The 19,931-nt window shown below is 41.5% G+C and overlaps 2 protein-coding genes across 4 annotated transcripts in view; one reads left to right on the top strand and one right to left on the bottom strand.

Annotated features, from left to right (window-relative positions):
• The window catches only part of DGLUCY (D-glutamate cyclase), an 87,493-nt gene that overhangs the window by 46,025 nt on the left and 21,537 nt on the right, over positions 1–19,931 (bottom strand). The window contains exon 14 of one of the 2 annotated variants that reach the window (XM_073638252.1): positions 16,738–17,137. The exons of the other annotated variant lie outside the window; for it this stretch is intronic. The gene's annotated coding sequence lies outside the window, so the exon portion shown is untranslated. Of the gene's footprint in view, positions 1–16,737; positions 17,138–19,931 lie in introns of those variants that run through there. 2 annotated transcript variants of the gene reach the window in all.
• On the top strand, positions 3,930–16,331 carry GPR68 (G protein-coupled receptor 68). 2 transcript variants are annotated; one of them, XM_073638262.1, is made up of 2 exons: positions 3,930–4,183; positions 14,309–16,330. In XM_073638262.1, the coding sequence occupies exon 2, from the start codon at positions 14,355–14,357 to the stop codon at positions 15,450–15,452; it is 1,098 nt and encodes a 365-aa protein (XP_073494363.1). In that variant the 5' UTR covers positions 3,930–4,183; positions 14,309–14,354; the 3' UTR covers positions 15,453–16,330. The 2 variants fall into 2 exon arrangements, with proteins under 2 accessions (XP_073494363.1, XP_073494364.1); XM_073638263.1 differs by lacking the exon at positions 3,930–4,183 and adding an exon at positions 12,056–12,502 and having other exon boundaries at positions 14,309–16,331.

Genomic DNA, 19,931 nt, shown 5'->3' with positions numbered 1-19,931 from the left:
AAGTGGAGTTTTTCCAAGAGTGGGTGGTGTGACTGTGGAAGGTTCAAGGGGTGGAGGCAGAGTCTCAAGGGGGCTTGAAAATTTTACCAGTTTGGGGTCCTGAAATTCCTGGTGGCAGCCCTGTACCCAGGTTGTCAGCATGACATTATCTTGTACCAATGTCAGTGACACTTGGGGGACGGTATCATGACACTATCCCATACCACAAGTGAGTCAGGGTCATTGTCCTGTACACTGAGTGTCCATATTCTCAATATCAATCAAAGGAACATAAAGAATGAATCCGTCCAGACCGGTGATGCAGAAACTTAGATTTGGGCTACGGTCACACAAATGTATATTCTCTCATCCGAGAGAATCAGGGTGATTATGCTCCGATCCTCCGATCAGAGTGTGATCCAATTCTCTCGGATGAGGAGAAGATGTTGAAAAAAAAAAATCTCCATGTTCTCCGTTCTGTCAGTCTGTGAAAATTGGACTACACTCAGATGTCGGTCTGATGATTTCCACGCACTCACTGACTTGCATGAATATCGAATCAAACTTTGGCTTGAGAGATTTTTCCTTGGACCATCTACAGGTGCTTCTCACAAAATTAGAATATCATCAAAAACTTAATTTATTTCAGTTTTTCAATTCAAAAAGTGAAACTCTTATATAGAGTCATTACACGCAGAGGGATCTATTATATAGAGTCATTACACGCAGAGGGATCCATTATATAGAGTCATTACACGCAGAGGGATCGATTATATAGAGTCATTACACGCAGAGGGATCCATCATATAGAGTCATTACACGCAGCGGGATCTATGATATAGAGTCATTACACGCAGCGGGATCTATGATATAGAGTCATTACACGCAGCGGGATCTATGATATAGAGTCATTACACGCAGCGGGATCTATGATATAGAGTCATTACACGCAGAGGGATCTATTATATAGAGTCATTACACACAGAGGGATCTATTATATAGAGTCATTACACACAGAGGGATCTATTATATAGAGTCATTACACACAGAGGGATCTATTATATAGAGTCATTACACACAGAGGGATCTATTTCAAGTGTTTATTTCTGCTAATGTTGATGATTATGGCTTACAGCCAATGAAAACACAAAAGTCATTATCTCAGTAAATTAGAATAATTAACAAAAAACACCTGCAAAGGCTTCCGAAGCGTTTAAAAAGGTCCCTTAGTCTGTTTCAGTAGGCTCCACAATCATGGGGAAGACTGCTGATTTGACAGATGTCCAGAAGGCAGTCATTGACACACTCCACAAGGAGGGTAAGCCACAAAAGGTCATTGCTGAAGAAGCTGGCAGCTCACAGAGTGCTGTATCCAAGCATAATAAGGGAAAGTTGAGTGGAAGAAAAAAGTGTGGTAGAAAAAGGTGCACAAGCAACCGGGATAACCGCAGCCTGGAAAGGATTGTTAAGAAAAGGCCATTCAAAAATTTGTGGGAGATTCACAAGGAGTGGACTGCTGCTGGAGTCATTGCTTCAAGAGCCCCCACACACAGACGTATCCAGGACATGGGCTACAAGTGTCTTATTCCTTGTGTCAGGCCACTCATGCCCATAGACAACGCCAGAAGCGTCTTACCTGGGCCAAGGACAAGAAGACCTGGACTGTTCTCAGTGGTCCAAGGTGTTGCTTTCAGATGAAAGTAAATTTTGCATTTCATTTGGAAATCAAGGTCCCAGAGTCTGGAGGAAGAGTGGAGAGGCCACAATCCAAGCTGCTGGAGGTCTAGTGTGAAGTCTCCACAATCAGTGATGGTTTGGGGGGCCATGTCATCTGCTGGTGGAGGTCCACTGTGTTTTATCAAGACCAAAGTCAGCGCAGCCGTCTACCAGGACATTTTACAGCACTTCATGCTTCCCTCTGCCGACAAGCTTTATGGAGATGGAAAGGTCATTCCCCAGCAGGACTTGGCCCCTGTCCACACGGCCAAAAGTACCAATACCTGGTTTACACACAACAGTATCACTGTGCTTAATTGTCAGCAAACTCGCCTGACCTTAACCCCATAGAGAATCTATTATAGAGAATCTATGGGGTATTGTCAAGAGGAAGATGAGACCCCAGACCCAACAATGCAGACGAGCTGAAGGCTGCTATCAAAGCCACCTGGGCTTCCATAACCCCTCAGCAGCCACAGGCTGATCGCCTCCATGCCACAGGCTGATCGCCTCCATGCCACAGGCTGATCCCTCCATGCCACATTGCCGCATTGATGCAGTAATTGATGCACAAGGAGCCCGACCAACTATTGAGGCATTTACTGACCAGACATTTCAGATTTTAAAATCATTTTTCTAGCCATTGTTATAAAGTATTCTAATTTACTGAGATAATGACTTTTGTGTTTTCATTGGCTGTAAGCCATAATCATCAACATTAACAGAAATAACCAAGTGAAATAGATCCCTCTGTGTGTAATGACTCTATATAATAGATCACTCTGTGTGTAATGACTCTATATAATAGATCACTCTGTGTGTAATGACTCTATATAATAGATCCCTCTGCGTGTAATGACTCTATATAATAGATCCCTCTGTGTGTAATGACTCTATATAATAGATCCCTCTGTGTGTAATGACTCTATAATAGATCCCTCTGTGTGTAATGACTCTATATAATAGACCCCTCTGTGTGTAATGACTCTATATAATAGATCCCTCTGTGCGTAATGACTCTATATAATAGATCCCTCTGCGTGTAATGACTCTATATAATAGATCCCTCTGCGTGTAATGACTCTATATAATAGATCCCTCTGCGTGTAATGACTATATAATAGATCCCTCTGCGTGTAATGACTCTATATAATAGAACCCTCTGCGTGTAATGACTCTATATAATAGAACCCTCTGTGTGTAATGACTCTATATAATAGATCCCTCTGTGAAATGACTCTATATAATAGATCCCTCTGCGTGTAATGACTCTATATAATAGATCCCTCTGCGTGTAATGACTCTATATAATAGATCCCTCTGCGTGTAATGACTCTATATAATAGATCCCTCTGCGTGTAATGACTCTATATAATAGATCCCTCTGCGTGTAATGACTATATAATAGATCCCTCTGCGTGTAATGACTCTATATAATAGATCCCTCTGCGTGTAATGACTCTATATAATAGATCCCTCTGCGCGTAATGACTCTATATAATAGATCCCTCTGCGCGTAATGACTCTATATAATAGATCCCTCTGCGCGTAATGACTCTATATAATAGATCCCTCTGCGCGTAATGACTCTATATAATAGATCCCTCTGCGCGTAATGACTCTATATAATAGATCCCTCTGCGCGTAATGACTCTATATAATAGATCCCTCTGCGCGTAATGACTATATAATAGATCCCTCTGCGTGTAATGACTCTATATAATAGATCTCTCTGCGTGTAATGACTCTATATAATAGATTCCTCTGCGCGTAATGACTCTATATAATAGATCCCTCTGCGCGTAATGACTCTATATAATAGATCCCTCTGCGCGTAATGACTCTATATAATAGATCCCTCTGCGCGTAATGACTGTATATAATAGATCCCTCTGCGCGTAATGACTCTATATAATAGATCCCTCTGCGCGTAATGACTCTATATAATAGATCCCTCTGCGCGTAATGACTCTATATAATAGATCCCTCTGTGTGTAATGACTCTATATAATATAGGAGGTTCACATTTTGTATTGAAGAACAGAAATAAATACATTTTTTGATGATATTCTAATTTAGTGAGATGCACCTGTATGTAATATATACATTCATTTCTATTACATATTACATCCAACCATCCAGATATTGAGACAATGAAAACTTTTTATGCAAAAAGTAGCAAAAATAGGATAAACCGCACATTACATGTAATAACCAGCGAGCACAGAAACAGACAGTGACACAATGTTTCTTTTCCTGGATCTTAAGCAGCTTCCTATATGAAGATGTGTAGAAGAATCAATAGTGCTGGGATCCTGGATCACACACCTGAGGAGGGGGTCTGGAGCGGAGGCGGACAGGGAGGGAGATGGAGAGACTTGGGCTGGACAGATGAGGAATGATAGCAGACGATGATGGGGAAAGCGAGAGGGAGATACTCTGGGCAGAGAAGGGAGATCCTCAGATCATTCAGCGCTGGATTTCAGAGGTGAGAACACATTTACTATAACCACCATCATCCACCAGATAAAGCTTCATAATAGGGAGCACAGAAGAGAAAATGAAATCTGAATTTACTACAGGGACAGAAAAAATACAGAACGAATAAATGGACACATATAAATGGGGACGGGTCTTATATGGGGGTACGGGGTGAATATAGCGATCTGCCAAATATGGTCTCTTCATACACATGCACACTCCTTACAGCTGAGCGTACATGTGTAGGAAGAAGGATACTATCCCACTGCTCTGCTCATCCTCCAGATGTTACATAGGACTGCAGGTGACATCTACTACATTATCTGTACTCAGAGAGTTATCACTGTGTTATCTGTGGCGTTACATAGGACTGCAGGTGACATCTACTACATTATCTGTACTCAGAGAGTGATCACTGTGTTATCTGTGGTGTTACATAGGACTGCAGGTGACATCTACTACATTATCTGTACTCAGAGAGTGATCACTGTGTTATCTGTGGTGTTACATAGGACTGCAGATGACATCTACTACATTATCTGTACTCAGAGAGTTATCACTGTGTTATCTGTGGTGCTACATAGGACTGCAGGTGACATCTACTACATTATCTGTACTCAGAGAGTTATCACTGTGTTATCTGTGGTGTTACATAGGACTGCAGGTGACATCTACTGCACTATCTGTACTCAGCGTTATCACTGTGTTGTTATCTGTGGTGCTACATAGGACTGCAGGTGACATCTACTACATTATCTGTACTCAGAGAGTTATCACTGTGTTATCTGTGGTGTTACATAGGACTGCAGGTGACATCTACTACATTATCTGTACTCAGAGAGTTATCACTGTGTTATCTGTGGTGTTACATAGGACTGCAGGTGACATCTACTACATTATCTGTACTCAGAGAGTTATCACTGTGTTATCTGTGGTGTTACATAGGACTGCAGGTGACATCTACTACATTATCTGTACTCAGAGAGTGATCACTGTGTTATCTGTGGTGTTACATAGGACTGCAGGTGACATCTACTACATTATCTGTACTCAGAGAGTCATCACTGTGTTCTCTGTGGTGTTACATAGGAAAGCAGGTGACATCTGCTACATTATCTGTACTCAGAGAGTTATCACTGTGTTATCTGTGGTGTTACATAGGACTGCAGGTGACATCTACTACATTATCTGTACTCAGAGAGTCATCACTGTGTTCTCTGTGGTGTTACATAGGAAAGCAGGTGACATCTACTACATTATCTGTACTCAGAGAGTTATCACTGTGTTATCTGCGGTGTTACATAGGACTGCAGGTGACATCTACTACATTGTGTTCAGGTCTCTCTACCTGTAACCCTCTCCTCTGAAGGTTTTGGTGTAGATCCCCGCTTTAGCCTGTGCATTACCCGCTTGTACAGATTAATTCACTCTCTCTTCCTGATCACCGAGGGGGGGTAAATTGTCCTGTCATCCCCATTTTCGCCTTCTGAGGACATGGCTGGTTTGCCAAGTGGCTGTGGCTATTGACCGTGCGTATATTAGTGGAGCAGAGCAATCTTTCATGATCAGGCATCTCGGGGGCGATCAGAGGATTAGTTGACGTTTGCTCTGTAACGTCGTGATCATTAGTACACTGCTCCTAACCTAATTAATAGAGACAAGGAAGGTAAGAAACTAATCCATGTACAGTCAATACAGTAGATCACAAAAGTGAGTACACCCTTCAGATTCTTGTAAATATTTTATTATATCTTTTCATGGGACGAAACTGAAGATCTGACACTTTAATACAATTTAAAGCAGTCAGTGTACAGCTCGTATAACAGTGCAAATTTGGTGTGCCCTCTAAATAACTCAACACACAGCCATCATTGTCTAAACCGCTGCCAACAAAAGTGAGTACACCCCAAAGTGAAAATGGCCAAATTGTGCCCAAAGTGTCAACATTTTGTGTGATCACCATTATTTTCAAGCACTGCCTTAAAGGGGTATTCCCTTCTCCAAGATCCAATCCCAATATGTAGTAGGTATAATAATAGTAATATTAACAAATACCTCCAATTAGAAATGTAGTATAGTTTTTCTCATTCGCTATGTCTCTTTCCTGCTGTGCACGTATTGCAGGACCTTAGGTATCCATGGTTACATCCACTGATATAGTGACAGTTAGTTTGTTGCTAGTGGTCGTAACCATGGATACCTAAGGTCCTTGCAATGCCTGCACAGCAGGAAAGAGACATAGCGAATGAGAAAAACTATACTACATTTCTAATTGCAGGTATTTGCTAATATAATTATTATTACAGCTACTACATATTGGGATAGGATCTTGGAGAGGGGAATACCCCTTTAACTCTCTTGGTCATGGAGTTCACTACAGCTTCACAGGCGGCCACTGGTATCGTCTTCGCTGGTGGATGTTATATCTCCACTTTCCTCTTCGTTCTGACCTCTCGGTGAAATAATCAGATCCGTGTTTAGCGCAGCGCTGGTATGGATCTCCTATCGTGAACTGATCCCAGAACACACTTCAAAGATTTCGCCAAAGACTTGATTTATTGTAACCATTACAAATCTAAAGATACAATGCACTTTAGGGCATTAGAGTCTGACACCCCGAAAAAAATAAATAAAACATGAGGACTTAGACCTGTAGTGTAGATTTCACTACTTTTGTTTGATATAAAGACCGTTTTATTAGATATGTTAATGAGGCGTCCTCTGTGACCCCCTAGTGTGGCCAAGGGCTAAATGCACCCTTTTTGCCCCCTCAATTAGCATCCTCCGTGTCTCCTCATATGTTTGACAACACTCCCTTTGCAGCGCTGCCTAACACTGCACACACTGACACTACAGGAGACGAGCACACACATTTCAGGGGGCGGAACGCCGCACTGAGCCCTTGGCGATATTAAAGCGGTTGTCCCGTCTTAAAGTACAAGTCTGCAGTTACTCTATGTGACTGCAGACTTGTAAATCCTCACAGCGTGCATTATCAGGATTCTCCGGTGCCTCGCTTGTAGCAAGTGAGGACGTACACGTCTAGTTGGAATGTGGCTGGGAGTATGCATATTGCATACCTGCGGTCACATGACCACTCGGTCTCATTGCTGGCACCTGCGAATCCTCACAAGCCAGTAGTCATAAACAGTGACTAAAGACTTTTGTGAAAAAACAGGACAACCCCTTTAAAGTGGTGTTGATGGTTGTCTCTCTACCAGTGACACGTGCTCCCCTGCTATCTGCTCCACAGACGCGCGCAATCTGACCCTTCCGCGTGCCACTGGCTCATTGGCAACACGTGATGCCCGCTAAGGCCTCACACAGTGTGCATGGTGTCCCAGTTGCCCAGCTCTATCCAGCGCTCCTGACCTCCAGCACCTGCGCTCTCTCCGGTACCCATACTACACCAATGTCCATTGTGAATATATCGCTTTTGCATTTCTCCAGCCTGATTACTGCTTTTATCTTACCCCTTATGTACATTTACCATCGATTGTACAGTTAAATCTTTTAGCCTCTTATTAATTAAAGTTGTTGGGCGCCATCTAGAAATATTCACAAGTATATTTAGTGGATATAAAATACCCACAGTCCCCTGTAAAAATTCCAGGTTATTGTCTTGTAAAAATATTATACCAATAAGAATTATTTCAGAACTTTTTCTACCTTTGATGTCACCAATAATTTGTACAAATCTATTGAAAAGAAAAAGGCAAATGTTTTTTGGGTGGGAAAAAGAAAAATAAAGAATTTAAAATAATGTGGTTAAATAAATCTGCACACCCTTACACTAATCTACAGGACGCCTTGGAAATTTTGTCGTACTTTCTCTTTACTGATAACTTTCCACAAAGAGATCCTTTGCTGTGTTGTCAGCTGTTTACAGACCAGAAAATGTCAGGAAAATCCTCATAGAACAGCGACACTTTCTCTGGGTTTAATCAGAATAACTGTAAACGACGGTGGCCTTGCACTGACTACTATGTAACATATGTATCAATATAACAACTCTATACCTGAGCATTGAATTGTTGTTTTAGTTCCTTGCTGAGTTAAAGGTCATCTGTCACCCTGATAACTCAAATTAAACAACTTATACATTAGCCCCTATAAAAAAAATCATACCTATAGTGTCGATTTCATTACTTTCATTAAAAAAAAAAAAAAAAAGTTTTACTACTTATATAAATAAGGGATCCTCAGTGCACCCTAAAGGGGTTGTCAGGTCTTAAACTACAAGTCTGTAGTCACTATGTGAATCGTCACATCGTGTGCACTGCGCGCTGTGAGGTTTCTCCAGTGTTTGCACCAAGAATGGCAATCATGTGACCGCATGTATGCGACATGCATACTCCCGGCCACAATCTGACTAAATAGATGCAGCCTTGCTCAATGCAAGTCTAGTGAGCAAGGATGGAAAGTCTAGTTGGAATGTGGCCGGGAGTATGCATATCGCATACTTGCGATCACATGACCGACGTTCCTGGTGTCGACACCAGAGAAAGGCACTTAAGAGACACACGTTTGCTAAGGAATGAGAAAGCTGGGGGGCCGCCGGGCAGCTGTGGAGCAGCATAGACCGGTCACAATAAAATATGGAGGGGACACTGCTTGGAAAGAGAAGAGAAAGATAACAAAACACATAAACTGGAAAGAATGTGCGAGAATGGAGGACGAACCACACATGACTGTGGAGTGACTTTGAGATGGTGGAAAGTGAAACGGATAGATAAATGCGTAGAAAAAACGGATACAAACAAAAATGTCGGATAAAAAGGATAATCGATAACGATGCTATCCCTTTGTTAATCACTTTTCTTTTTTTTTTTAATCTTCTTCCCCCTTCTACGAATGTTATACTCCGTTATTCTAGAACTGCTCTGAACATGGTTCTCTCTGGAATGTTGGGATTTGGGTTTAGGGAATTGAAGTTGAGATACTTTGTTCACGTTTTATACTATGGAATTACTAGGTCATTTATGTTATTTGAAAGATGGAATATTTGTATTTGGAGTTTTTCAATAAAAATTATTTGATTAAAAAAAATAATCGAGAAGAGTGAATGCAAAATGAGAAGTGATAGGTTCCCAATATATAATATTAATGTAGATTTTGGAGAGAGGGAGAAAGACAAACATTTAATATAAAGTGTATGGAAGCTTTTAGTTATAACCCAACCAACAGCTATTCAGCTGGGTTTATTTCTAGTCCTTAGGAAATGCCATAACTCAATCAATAAATCAATCAGCGGAGGGTCAAATGCAGTACTAAACGTACAATTGCTTAACTAAGGTTAAAACAAAATTTTAATTTATAAAATATTCTTTAAAAATATTTTTCATTTTTAAACCTAAGCAGAATAATTCCTGCATTCAGATTAGATGGATTCCTTCAGGTTACAAAAAAAAACACCACTTAATGTTCAATGTCTGGTTGGTAGTTTCTCCTCCTCCCGAGTACGGACAGCTGCTTACAGGGATCAGGCATTGAGAAGTAATGGGCGTCATCATTCGTCTGCTTTTTGACTGTGCGCCCGGGATCCGATCACTTTCCTTTCTGAACAGCAGATTTTTTTTTTTTTTTGCAGTAGGAAACCGATTAATATTACCAGAAAGTGAAGTAAAAGAATTAATTGCCGGAGACACGGGTCTGACTGCCAGTGATGTCACCGGCTGTGTTCACACATCTATGAGGGAGTCCAGGGCGTTATACCACAGATTTATGGATCTAAATAATAGGCTCAGGGGCACAGGGAGTGCAGCGATGCTCTGCAGAATCTCTACAGAGGGCAGTGGTGCAATAATCTGCAGACTATATCAATGTGTACCTGTTAGGAGACAAAAAGGATGTTTCAAGTGTCCGCAGATTTCTAAGGAGGTCAGTGGTGGAATAATCTGCAGGATATATCAATGTTTCAGGAAGCAGAGAAGCGATGTTCTGCAGAATCTCTAGAGAGGTCAGTGAAGCAATATTCTGCAGAATATTTCAAGTATCTATCAGGAGGTAGAGAGGGGGCTGCAATGTTCTGCAGATTTTTAGGGAGGTCAGTGATGTAATAATATTGACCATCAATATTGATGATACTTTAGTGTTAACCCTTTACCTCCAGCAACGAGTGATTTTTTTTATTTTTTTTTGGCTTAGTTTATAGATATGTGAATTTTCAGATTAGTGCTAGGTGGGAGAAACCAAATTCCTGAGGGGAGGAGAGACTGTGATATCAGAAACGCATTAAAACAAAGGCGAGGTCCCTGATAGGAACACAACACTCCTGTCTATAAGTTCTGTGCACATATATGGGCTCTGTGGTGCTACGGCCATAATGTGACGGTGCTCAGGGGGAGCACAGACTGCCCCTATACAGGGGGTCTATATACAAGCGGTGGATGAAGATCACACTGAGCCTCCTAGACCTGCACCATATCAGAGATGGCTGCAGGCAGATGAAGCAGCCGTCCTGTGGCAGCAGCTCCACCGTCCAGGCCCAGCAGGGGGCGACGGGGGTGACCACATGTAGAGGGGTGTTAGCCCAGCAACGGCGCTGACTTCTTCCATGGGTCCTTGTAAACTTGAAGACAACTACACATGAAGCCAATATATATACTTTTATCATTCACTCCAAAATATTGCTCCAATAAGTCCTGCTCAAGACAAGCAAGACTGCCAGTTTACTGAGGGGTCAGATTACAGCTGAATATAGAGGAGGAGCACACAGATTGTGCTGCAGCTTTTAGTATTTACATCACCCTGCTGGATTCACAGCTACACTGCTCAGCATCGCTTTATAACATGTTCCATGCTGCTGCTTTCTATTAAGTGTTTTATCTCCTCCCAGAGCTACAATACTCAGTATACAATGTCCTCCATCCTGCGGTGGTGTCTACTAAGTGCTTAGCTCACCCCAGAGCTAGATTCACAGCTATACTTTTTAGTTTTGCAGAGTAACATCCATTGATTTCTAGTAAATGCTTTTGCTCCCTCAGAGCAGCATTCACAACTCCACTGCTCAATACTGCTATATAATTTCCTCCAAGCTGCTGTTTTGTAGAAAATGTTTTATTTCATCCCACAGCTGGATTCACAGCTACTCTGCTCAGTACTGTTGCATATTGTCTTTTTTTTGGTGCTGCTGATTGCTAGCAAATATTTTACATTTTACCACAGAGCTGGATTCACAGCGCCACTGCTCAGGACTGCTGAATAAATTTGCTCTAAGCTGCTGCCTAGTAGCAAATGTTTTATTTTAATCCATAACTGGATTCACAGCTACCATGCTCAGTATGGCTATATAATGTCCTCTATACTGCCGTTTCTGAATGTGCGCTACATAAAATAGTGTGTTATTTCTCATGTACATACACAATAGCTATTTTTTAAAATCACACCTGAAATAACACAAATGGATTATATTGAAGTGGTTGGCTAATTTCTGCATTACTTCTCCCATTTTCGATATCTGCGTTTTCTAAAATGGCTGCGTCAGTGGCTGCAAGTTCAGGGCTCAGTGGGTGTTCCCTGTAAAGCAGCATTCTTCACCAAGGATGACCACGAATCTTGATCTTGCAAATCCAGCTCCTTCCTTGATCTTCTGTTTGCCTTAGTCTGTGCACTTCCCCCTTACCACACCGACAGGGCTCACAGCATAAAAGTCTCATCATGAAAAAAAAACCTGCAATATGGAAGGCTTTACAGTGATCAGATTAGTAAGAGGACGGGGAGTAATATATGGCTGTGCGATCAAATGACACACAGGGTTTTTTCGTGGTTCTAAGCATGGAGAGTTGTTTGCCTCAAGGTGTCGCACAAAGGTTTCCATAAGTGATGCATACACAATACAGTCAAAGAATCTGAAGCAAGATTTGATTAATATATTATTATTTTAGATTTATTGTAGTCAAATAAAAATACTTAAAGGAGGGATCAGCCCACGAGTCATGAGAATAGGATCCCCCAGCAAAGTTTCTTACTCCCCCTCCCATTGCAGCGCGTATATTATACACCCTAAAGTGGGAATATCCCATTAACAGGCGAGAAAGAGCTCGGAGTTTTGTTTCTTCAGAGGATGTGTGTCATTTTATTGTGAGTGGCTAATGCGGGTGGAGACCTCTGTTAATAAGGGCAGGAAGTATTTAAAAAAAAAAAAAAAAAAAAATCTGATTTAGAAGTAAAGACAAGAAGTGAACATCTAGAGAGGAACTTGTTGGTTTATGATGGAAACCGCATGTGCTATATGTGGGAGGTAGCTGGGTGCATGAAGAAAAGGATCTGCTGCAAAGTCTTATCTCATCCTCAGGGGTAACAGGTACCGGAGAAGACACTATAGGTGAGTGAATACTAAATACTGTGCTAGCGCAAATGCTGCAAGAAGAGATCAATAATATGCAGGTATCAGAATAGGTACAAGGCGCAACTGCCTTATGTACAGATCAAAGGGCCAAGGCCAAAAGGAGCCTGTCCTATATACTAATGCACGTCTTATAAAACGAGTGATGACCATTCTTATCGTGCTCGATAAGCCAGTCAGAAGTACATACATCATATATTTATAAGGCTCAATCAGAGGGGACCTTCCTCGTGCCCCTACTAGGAACAACTCCTCGGTCTGCGGAGAACGGCTCGGGGATCTGTCCCGATGTCAAATTATTTGTTGATTATTTTACTTAGTTAAAAAGTTTAGGTAAAAAGTTTATGCTGCAGTCAGAACTTACAGATTATTGTCCCTTTCTGCTGCTGGATATCGTTTCAAGAATAGTGCGGGTAATCGGCACATTTAACCCCTTGATTAACCATTGGCATACTGCGGCGCTGGTGATGTTATGCTACGGATATTTTTTTGCAGCATGCGCATGACATTTCTTCTGATCTCACACAAAGCTGATGCCGAAAATGCAGCAGATTTTCCATCCTGAAAATCCTCTGTACTTCTGTTACGCAAGAATATACATTAAGGGGGGGGGTGGGTTCACATGTAATGTCTATGGTGCAATTTTTTTCACCCTAATTTTAAAAATCTTGACAAACAAGGCAACACTTGATGTAAGATAATTGTCACATTTTTTTTATCTTTAAGATTACAGGAAAATATTAATCATTCTTTCTTGGAAATGGATTCTGGTTTCTGCATCCTGCTCCTCCATTATAAAATAAAATATATATTAAATACAATGTGACAAAAGGTTAAAAATAAAATAAAATAACGAAAGGGGTTGTCCCTTTGAAAATGTAATTGTGCCATAAGGTTAGGGAATTCTAAAATAGCAAATGGAGCTGTCACTAACCCATCGCTTTGTAGATCGTCTGCAGTGGTGACTTCACGATTACATCACCGCTGCAGTTCATCAATAAAGACTGAAGCGGTGGCACAGAGACAATGCGGGACCCAGGGAGGGCGAATGACAGCTCCAGTTGTAATTTTAGATTTTTGCAAATCCATGGTACAATAACCTTTAAAAAGGGACAACCCTTTTAAAGGTAATAAATAACCATGTGAATGGTATACAGATATTTGGGATCCTCATATAAAAAAAACTGTTACATTAAACAAAGGAATGCACAGAGAACTGAATTTGTTTTGCCAATTTTAGGTATTTCCCTTCTTAAAAAAAAAATAAAAAAAAATGAATACCACATATATTATTATATATTCTTTGAAAAAAAGTTACTAAAAAAATGACAAAAAAAAGAGACCTCATAGAAATAACACCGTACTTCCAATTAAAAAAAAAAAAAAAGCAAAAAAAAAAAGTTTACACAGCTAAATGCAACAGAGCAAACTATTTTACTTTTTTAAGGTTAAAATTAGTGACTTCACTAAAGGGGGTTCCAGAATGAAGGGGTCCAGGGCTTTATTTAATCGGGGGACACAGGAATCCCATTCTTGGGATTGGTGGGGGTCCACGTAGTGAATGTGAATTAAAGGGACCTGACTTTCGTCCCACCTATACTTGATATGTACACTCAATATCTACAGTAAAAAAATTAAAAAAAAACCCTGACAGTTTTGAGATTTTTTTTCCCTAATTTTGATGCGATTGTTAGGGGTATTCCACCAATTCCTAATTTTGATGCAAATATTGAGGGTATTCCAGTAACTCCTAATTTATGCTCAATTTCATTATGTCCTTCTCAGGGACCCCCAGGGGCTAACAATGCGGATGTGAGGTGGACCCTGTGTCATGGAGAATGGAACTGAAGAGGAGAGCAATCTCACGTCTTGCACCATCGACCACGCCATACATCAGACCCTCTTCCCGGTGGTGTACGTCGCCGTGTTTGTCATCGGTCTCCCAGCAAACTGCTTGTCCTTGTACTACGGCTACCTCCAAATCAAAGCCAAGAACGAGCTGGGGATCTATTTGGTGAATTTAACTCTGGCGGACCTCCTGTATATCTTCTCCTTGCCCTTCTGGCTTCAATATGTCCTCCAACATGACAACTGGACGTACAACGAGCTGATGTGTAAGATCTGCGGCATCCTCCTGTATGAAAACATCTACATCAGCATCGGCTTCTTGTGCTGCATCTCCATGGACCGATACTTGGCCCTTGTTCACCCTTTCAGGTTCTACAAGCTCCGGACTATGAAAGCCGCTCTTGTGGTCAGTATGGTCATTTGGCTCAAGGAATTAATGACTAGCTATATTTTCTTCCAACACGGGGAGGTCAGCAAGGATCCTGAAAGCCATATTATCTGCTTTGAGCATTATCCCATAAAAAGTTGGGAGCACAATATCAATTATTACCGCTTCTTTGCCGGCTTCTTATTTCCAATCATTCTCTTGTTATTTTCCTACTGCCGGATTTTCAGGGTCATTCGAAAGAGTCAAGGGACGCAGACGAAGACGAAGCTCCAGATTAAGCAGCTGGTCCTCAGCACCGTCCTGATCTTTCTGGTCTGCTTCGGCCCCTATCACATACTGATGGTTATTCGGAGCTTGTTCGAGACAAACTGTTCATTTGCTTCGAAAATCTTCAATGTCTATCACTTCTCGCTGCTGCTCACCAGCTTCAACTGCGTCGCCGATCCGGCGCTTTACTGCTTTGCCAGCGAGAGTACTTACAAGGACTTTGTAAGGTGCAAGGACTCTTGTCTTGGCTGTATGAGCTGCAGGAAGGTGGGACACAAAGACGCCTATGAGCTGAACCATACGGACGACTCAAGAGCGGAGGCCGGAAAAACACATCCATCCCCGGCGGAGACGTCTGTCCTGTGCAAGCAAAAAATATCCAGCGCGGAAAATGTAAATGAAGAGGCCTCGGCCCCTCTGACATAGAAAAAGGAGACGTCGGGGCTGGTGGGTCAATATTGCTGCAGAAATAAAAAGGAGGAAAAATCTCATCGAGTCCTTGAATTTACTAATAACTTATACCTGATGCCATCAGCTCTGCGTGCTCCAGGATGGATGGCTAGCCATCGTAATACATAGAATTTAAGAAATATAAAAACCTTGTAGGTGAAATTTTTCATTAAATTACATTTTGGCCAAAAAGAAACATTTTTTTTGCAAGTGGGTTTCATTCAAAATGTTGCACCGTTCAGCTTTTACAGGAGCCGATTCCCTGCACAATTTTGACTGCAGAATGTGTTAACTGAGAAACAGTCAGTGAGCTTCTCCTGTATCATCTGTATTTTTATGAGATCTTCAGTAATAATTTGTGATATCAAGGGTTTAGCTAAACAGTTTGTGGTCATAAATCAGCATGTGGGTAGCTGCTTGGAAAAAGAAAGATAAAAGAGGGAGCTCACTGAAGAATCTCCACTAATTCATTCTGCAGCCGGCAATATGCAAGGAAACAAAGCCAAAAAGATGCAAAATGGTTAGTGAAGCCAAATTGCAAAAATTATTTTTAGTTTAAAACACAAGCATTTATAAAAAAAAAAAAAAAAAAAAAGTTCCAAAGTGTGATTGTAGGAGTTTCTAGATGTGTTACATTCTAGTTTATTTGTTTTTTTTTTAGAAGCTTAGTATACGCCATCTCTTTTGAGCACTTTTGTCTTATTTTCCCCTACACTGACTTCAACCAGGATGTCCTCTCTGCTAAAAAAAAAAAAAAAAACCCACGTTTTCTATGTATGTTAATGTAGTGAGTGTCGGGCGGCTGCCCACTGTAAAAGCGCAACATAAAACGCACTTGATTGTCCGGTGATGAGATCAGTCTCTGCAGCACTCCTCTCCGTGTAAGAAGGAATGAATGTGCTGATGAAAAGTTGCAAGTGGTATGGTGTGTGAATGTAGAAATGATCATTCACCCCCATATAGATTGCACCCGCCCAAGTAAAAGGGTCTTAAAGGGGTTGTCTAGCGCTGCTCACATCCTCATCATATACAGATGACATCGCATCTGCACGGACCCGCCTGTGAATGAACGTCAGATATTCTACGCATTCTGTTCAAACTCAATAAAGGCTGGACAGATATTCCTACTTAGCTTGCTGAACCTTCTAAAAATTGGAAAAAATATATATATATCTTATAACTTGCCAATTCACAAGGGGTAATTTTTTGTTATTTTTTTTACCCATAGTATGAATGCAATTACCATGACATGAGACCCGTGTTCCCGCAACACATGAGTTATTTATTGGGTAACGTCATCTAATAGCATAATAAAGGAAAACAAATTGACAGAAATTTAATGCTGCGATGCCCAGAAATTCGAATATACATCGACTTATGGAATAATGGGAGATGAGAGATGATGGTGATTGTTTTGTAGCTTCGTCAGCTCTGGCTCTGATGCCACAGATACACTGGCACCGATCCCATATTACTGGATGCCATGTAATTGGATTTACCATCCCATTTGCCTCCACATCCATGAAATCCAAGGATCCTCCAATTACAGAGAGTGGATTAGGCTTGAGAGCCTGCGCTTTGTCGGATGTGAATGTTGTAAATGCTTCCTCTACGCAGTGTTCGGGAAGATATTTCAGGACATCGCTTATAAGGGGCCATCGCTCCAAAAAGCCAAAGAAAAAAAGTCATTTTAGTAGATTCAGTTTCTGAGGAGGCTAAGAAATGAGCAACCATTTATACAGGGATTCACTACAGGAGTTGTCACAAGACTGTTAAGTTATCCATAGAATAAGGTATAGCTTAATGATTGCAGGAGGTCCCTCTAAAGGGAATCTGTCACCCCCTGGGACTTATCTGACCTCTAATATGGGCATACAGGTGATAGAAATGTAAATCTATTCATACCTGTATGGCCCATAGCAGAGGTCTTGTTGCTGTGAAATGTCTTTTTATTTAATCAAATTTCTGATGCTTGCGGAAGAAATCCCTGCCTACTGTGCGAATTACAATGTTTCCCCCCTCCCCTGCACATCACAGTGCCCAGATTTGACCATGGCAGCTGCACATCACAGGGCACTGTGACATGCAGGGGAGGAGGGAAACATAATGTTTCCCTCCTTCTCCGAGACAGATTTTAGTCTAACTTTCCTAAAACAGATACAACTAAGAAACACAGAATCAAACTTTCTCACTTAAAATTATATTTTTCTATGTGGAACAGTCATGGCACATTGACAAGATTTGTCATAAATATCCGATAGAAGTAGGTCCCATATTCATCCCGAAAACGGATGGTGCTGTGGTTGTAACCTACTGGGCCTATGATGTGCACATTTAATTTCTGGAGTCCATTAACCTTCTTCTGATCCACATGTCCGTAATCTACAGACTACACCAGAGACAGATCATCCCACAGACATTTATATCCTTCTAGATTTATCTATATTCTGGACAGATTTCCTTCAACAATTTAGCTTAAAGGTAAGTATATGTTCCATTCATTTCCCAGTCATTGAGCACAACGGTGCGACAGTATAATCTGAAGTAACCAGAATATTAATGTCTGATTTGAGACAGTTATGAAATAAAATTGAAGGGTGGTATGTATGGGAGTCTGGTTAATGCAACCCCTCAAAGATCCCGAGAAAAGGGGGCCCAAGGTCTCCAGTGAAAATGGAGTGCACATGTGAGACCACCACTCCCTTTGATGGTGATTGGAGCAGATGTGTTTGCTGGGGGTCCTGTGAATAGGTGATATATGTTGCTTATGGGAAAACTTGCAAAAAAAAAAAAAATTACACACACACATATATTATGGCCGAGCACTATAGATTTATGGTGGAGATATCACTGCAAATTTCAGGCTTTGCAGTGCCAAATGTGCGCCGTAACAACTTCCAGAATTAAATCTGCAGCAGTGTTAATCGATGCAACAGAAATGTTCAGTGTGCATGTACCTTAAAAGGCAGGGAACCATTAGTACAGAGAGGAAACCAAAATAAAATCTGTCGCTATTACAGGTATTAGCTCATTGATCTTGCTAATACATTTATGAATTATTAGATGCCGGATTTAAGGAATGTTACTATAAATATAAAATACCAAACCAGGCTTATTCCGCATGTAAAATAAAGAGGAATGTTGATACCTTTTTGACAACTAAACCGCGCTATTTTACAATTGAGAATGGTGCTGCATGGTTTACAAAAGCGATGGAGGAGATTCTTCAGTTTGCCAGGATGGCTGTGCTAATAAAAGTCGGGTGGCTCCGAAATAACAATTAGTGTCACTGCATTGTATGTGCAGCGCTGCCCACAAGAGCGGATGTGCACCGGTCCTCATAAACAGCGCTGTGCTCCATACACACACAAGGACAATACACCGCCTCATCTGAACTCACTTGTGGTGAATAGTGCATTATTCATCGTTTCCAGAAACTCGTGTCCAAACCGACAAAGATTTCAGTTTCCAGGAAATGGCACTTATTTTGCTAAGTTTAGCTGTGGCTGAATCCAGTAGTCTGCGTGCATACTGCCACTGGCACATCTCAGAAGCCAGCAAGGAAACCACCAAAAAACAGAAGGATGCAAATCAATTCTGCAGAGAGCAAACCTCGTACAAAGCAGGTGGAAGGAAAACCATAAGCTCCATGGTTACCCCCCCCCCATCTGCTCAAAATGGATTTTCATCATTATATAATGCAGTTCTGCAAAATATTCATCTACTTTGTGCATCCTTACCCTTTGTAAGATCTCTGCTTGCCATCAATAGAAACTCTGATCTGGTGCATTCCTACATATTTAGGAATGCACCAATTTTTAACTCCATAAATCCTCTTTTGGTGTGATGTTCCCCTCCCTCAGTCACAACACAGCGCAGGCAGTCTTTACTACTTGCATGAACTTATAGTAGTCATCTTCAATGGTAAATGTTACGGATGCAATTCCTGGCCTGGCAGTGGCCTAAACTCACAGCCTCGTAGGTATGTATGAGACAGTCGGTTCAGGTCGGGAATTGGATGTTTCGCCCCCAGCAATTAGCCCCCGTGTACATTTCGCCCCCACACATTTCGTCCCCAGCATTTGGCCCCCAGGATGTTTAGCCCCCATACATTTCACCCCCGCACATATCGCCCCCCAGTTTGCCCCGGTCCAGGGGCGAAACGTGCGGGGGCGAATCTTCCTGGGGGCGAAATGATAGGGGCGAAATGTACCTGGGGGCAAACTGCTGGGGGCGAACTGCTGGGGGCAAATTGCTGGGGGCGAAACTTCCTAGAACAGTTCAGGTCAGGAGACTTGCAGTCATAACAAGGACCATAAAATATGTCCGCTATGGTCACATCAATAAACCCTTATGTTCTATATGAGAATAGCGACTTGTGCTGCTGGGACAGAAATCACTGCGTGACAAGTAATAATCAGTATTAGGCCACATTCAGTATTTGTAAGCCAAAAC

This window comes from Phyllobates terribilis, unplaced genomic scaffold (genome assembly GCF_046119375.1).
Source record: "Phyllobates terribilis strain yellow unplaced genomic scaffold, ASM4611937v1 Scaffold_7__3_contigs__length_470593459, whole genome shotgun sequence".
Classification (NCBI taxonomy): domain Eukaryota; kingdom Metazoa; phylum Chordata; class Amphibia; order Anura; family Dendrobatidae; genus Phyllobates; species Phyllobates terribilis.
The sequence above is the reverse complement of the archived record's forward strand: the minus strand, read 5'-3'. Positions and strand labels throughout refer to the sequence as shown.

What these genes read in the sequence shown, in the direction of transcription:
- GPR68 (XM_073638263.1), top strand. Translation starts at nt 14,355, where the DNA reads ATGGAGAATGGAACTGAAGAGGAGAGCAATCTCACGTCTTGCACCATC.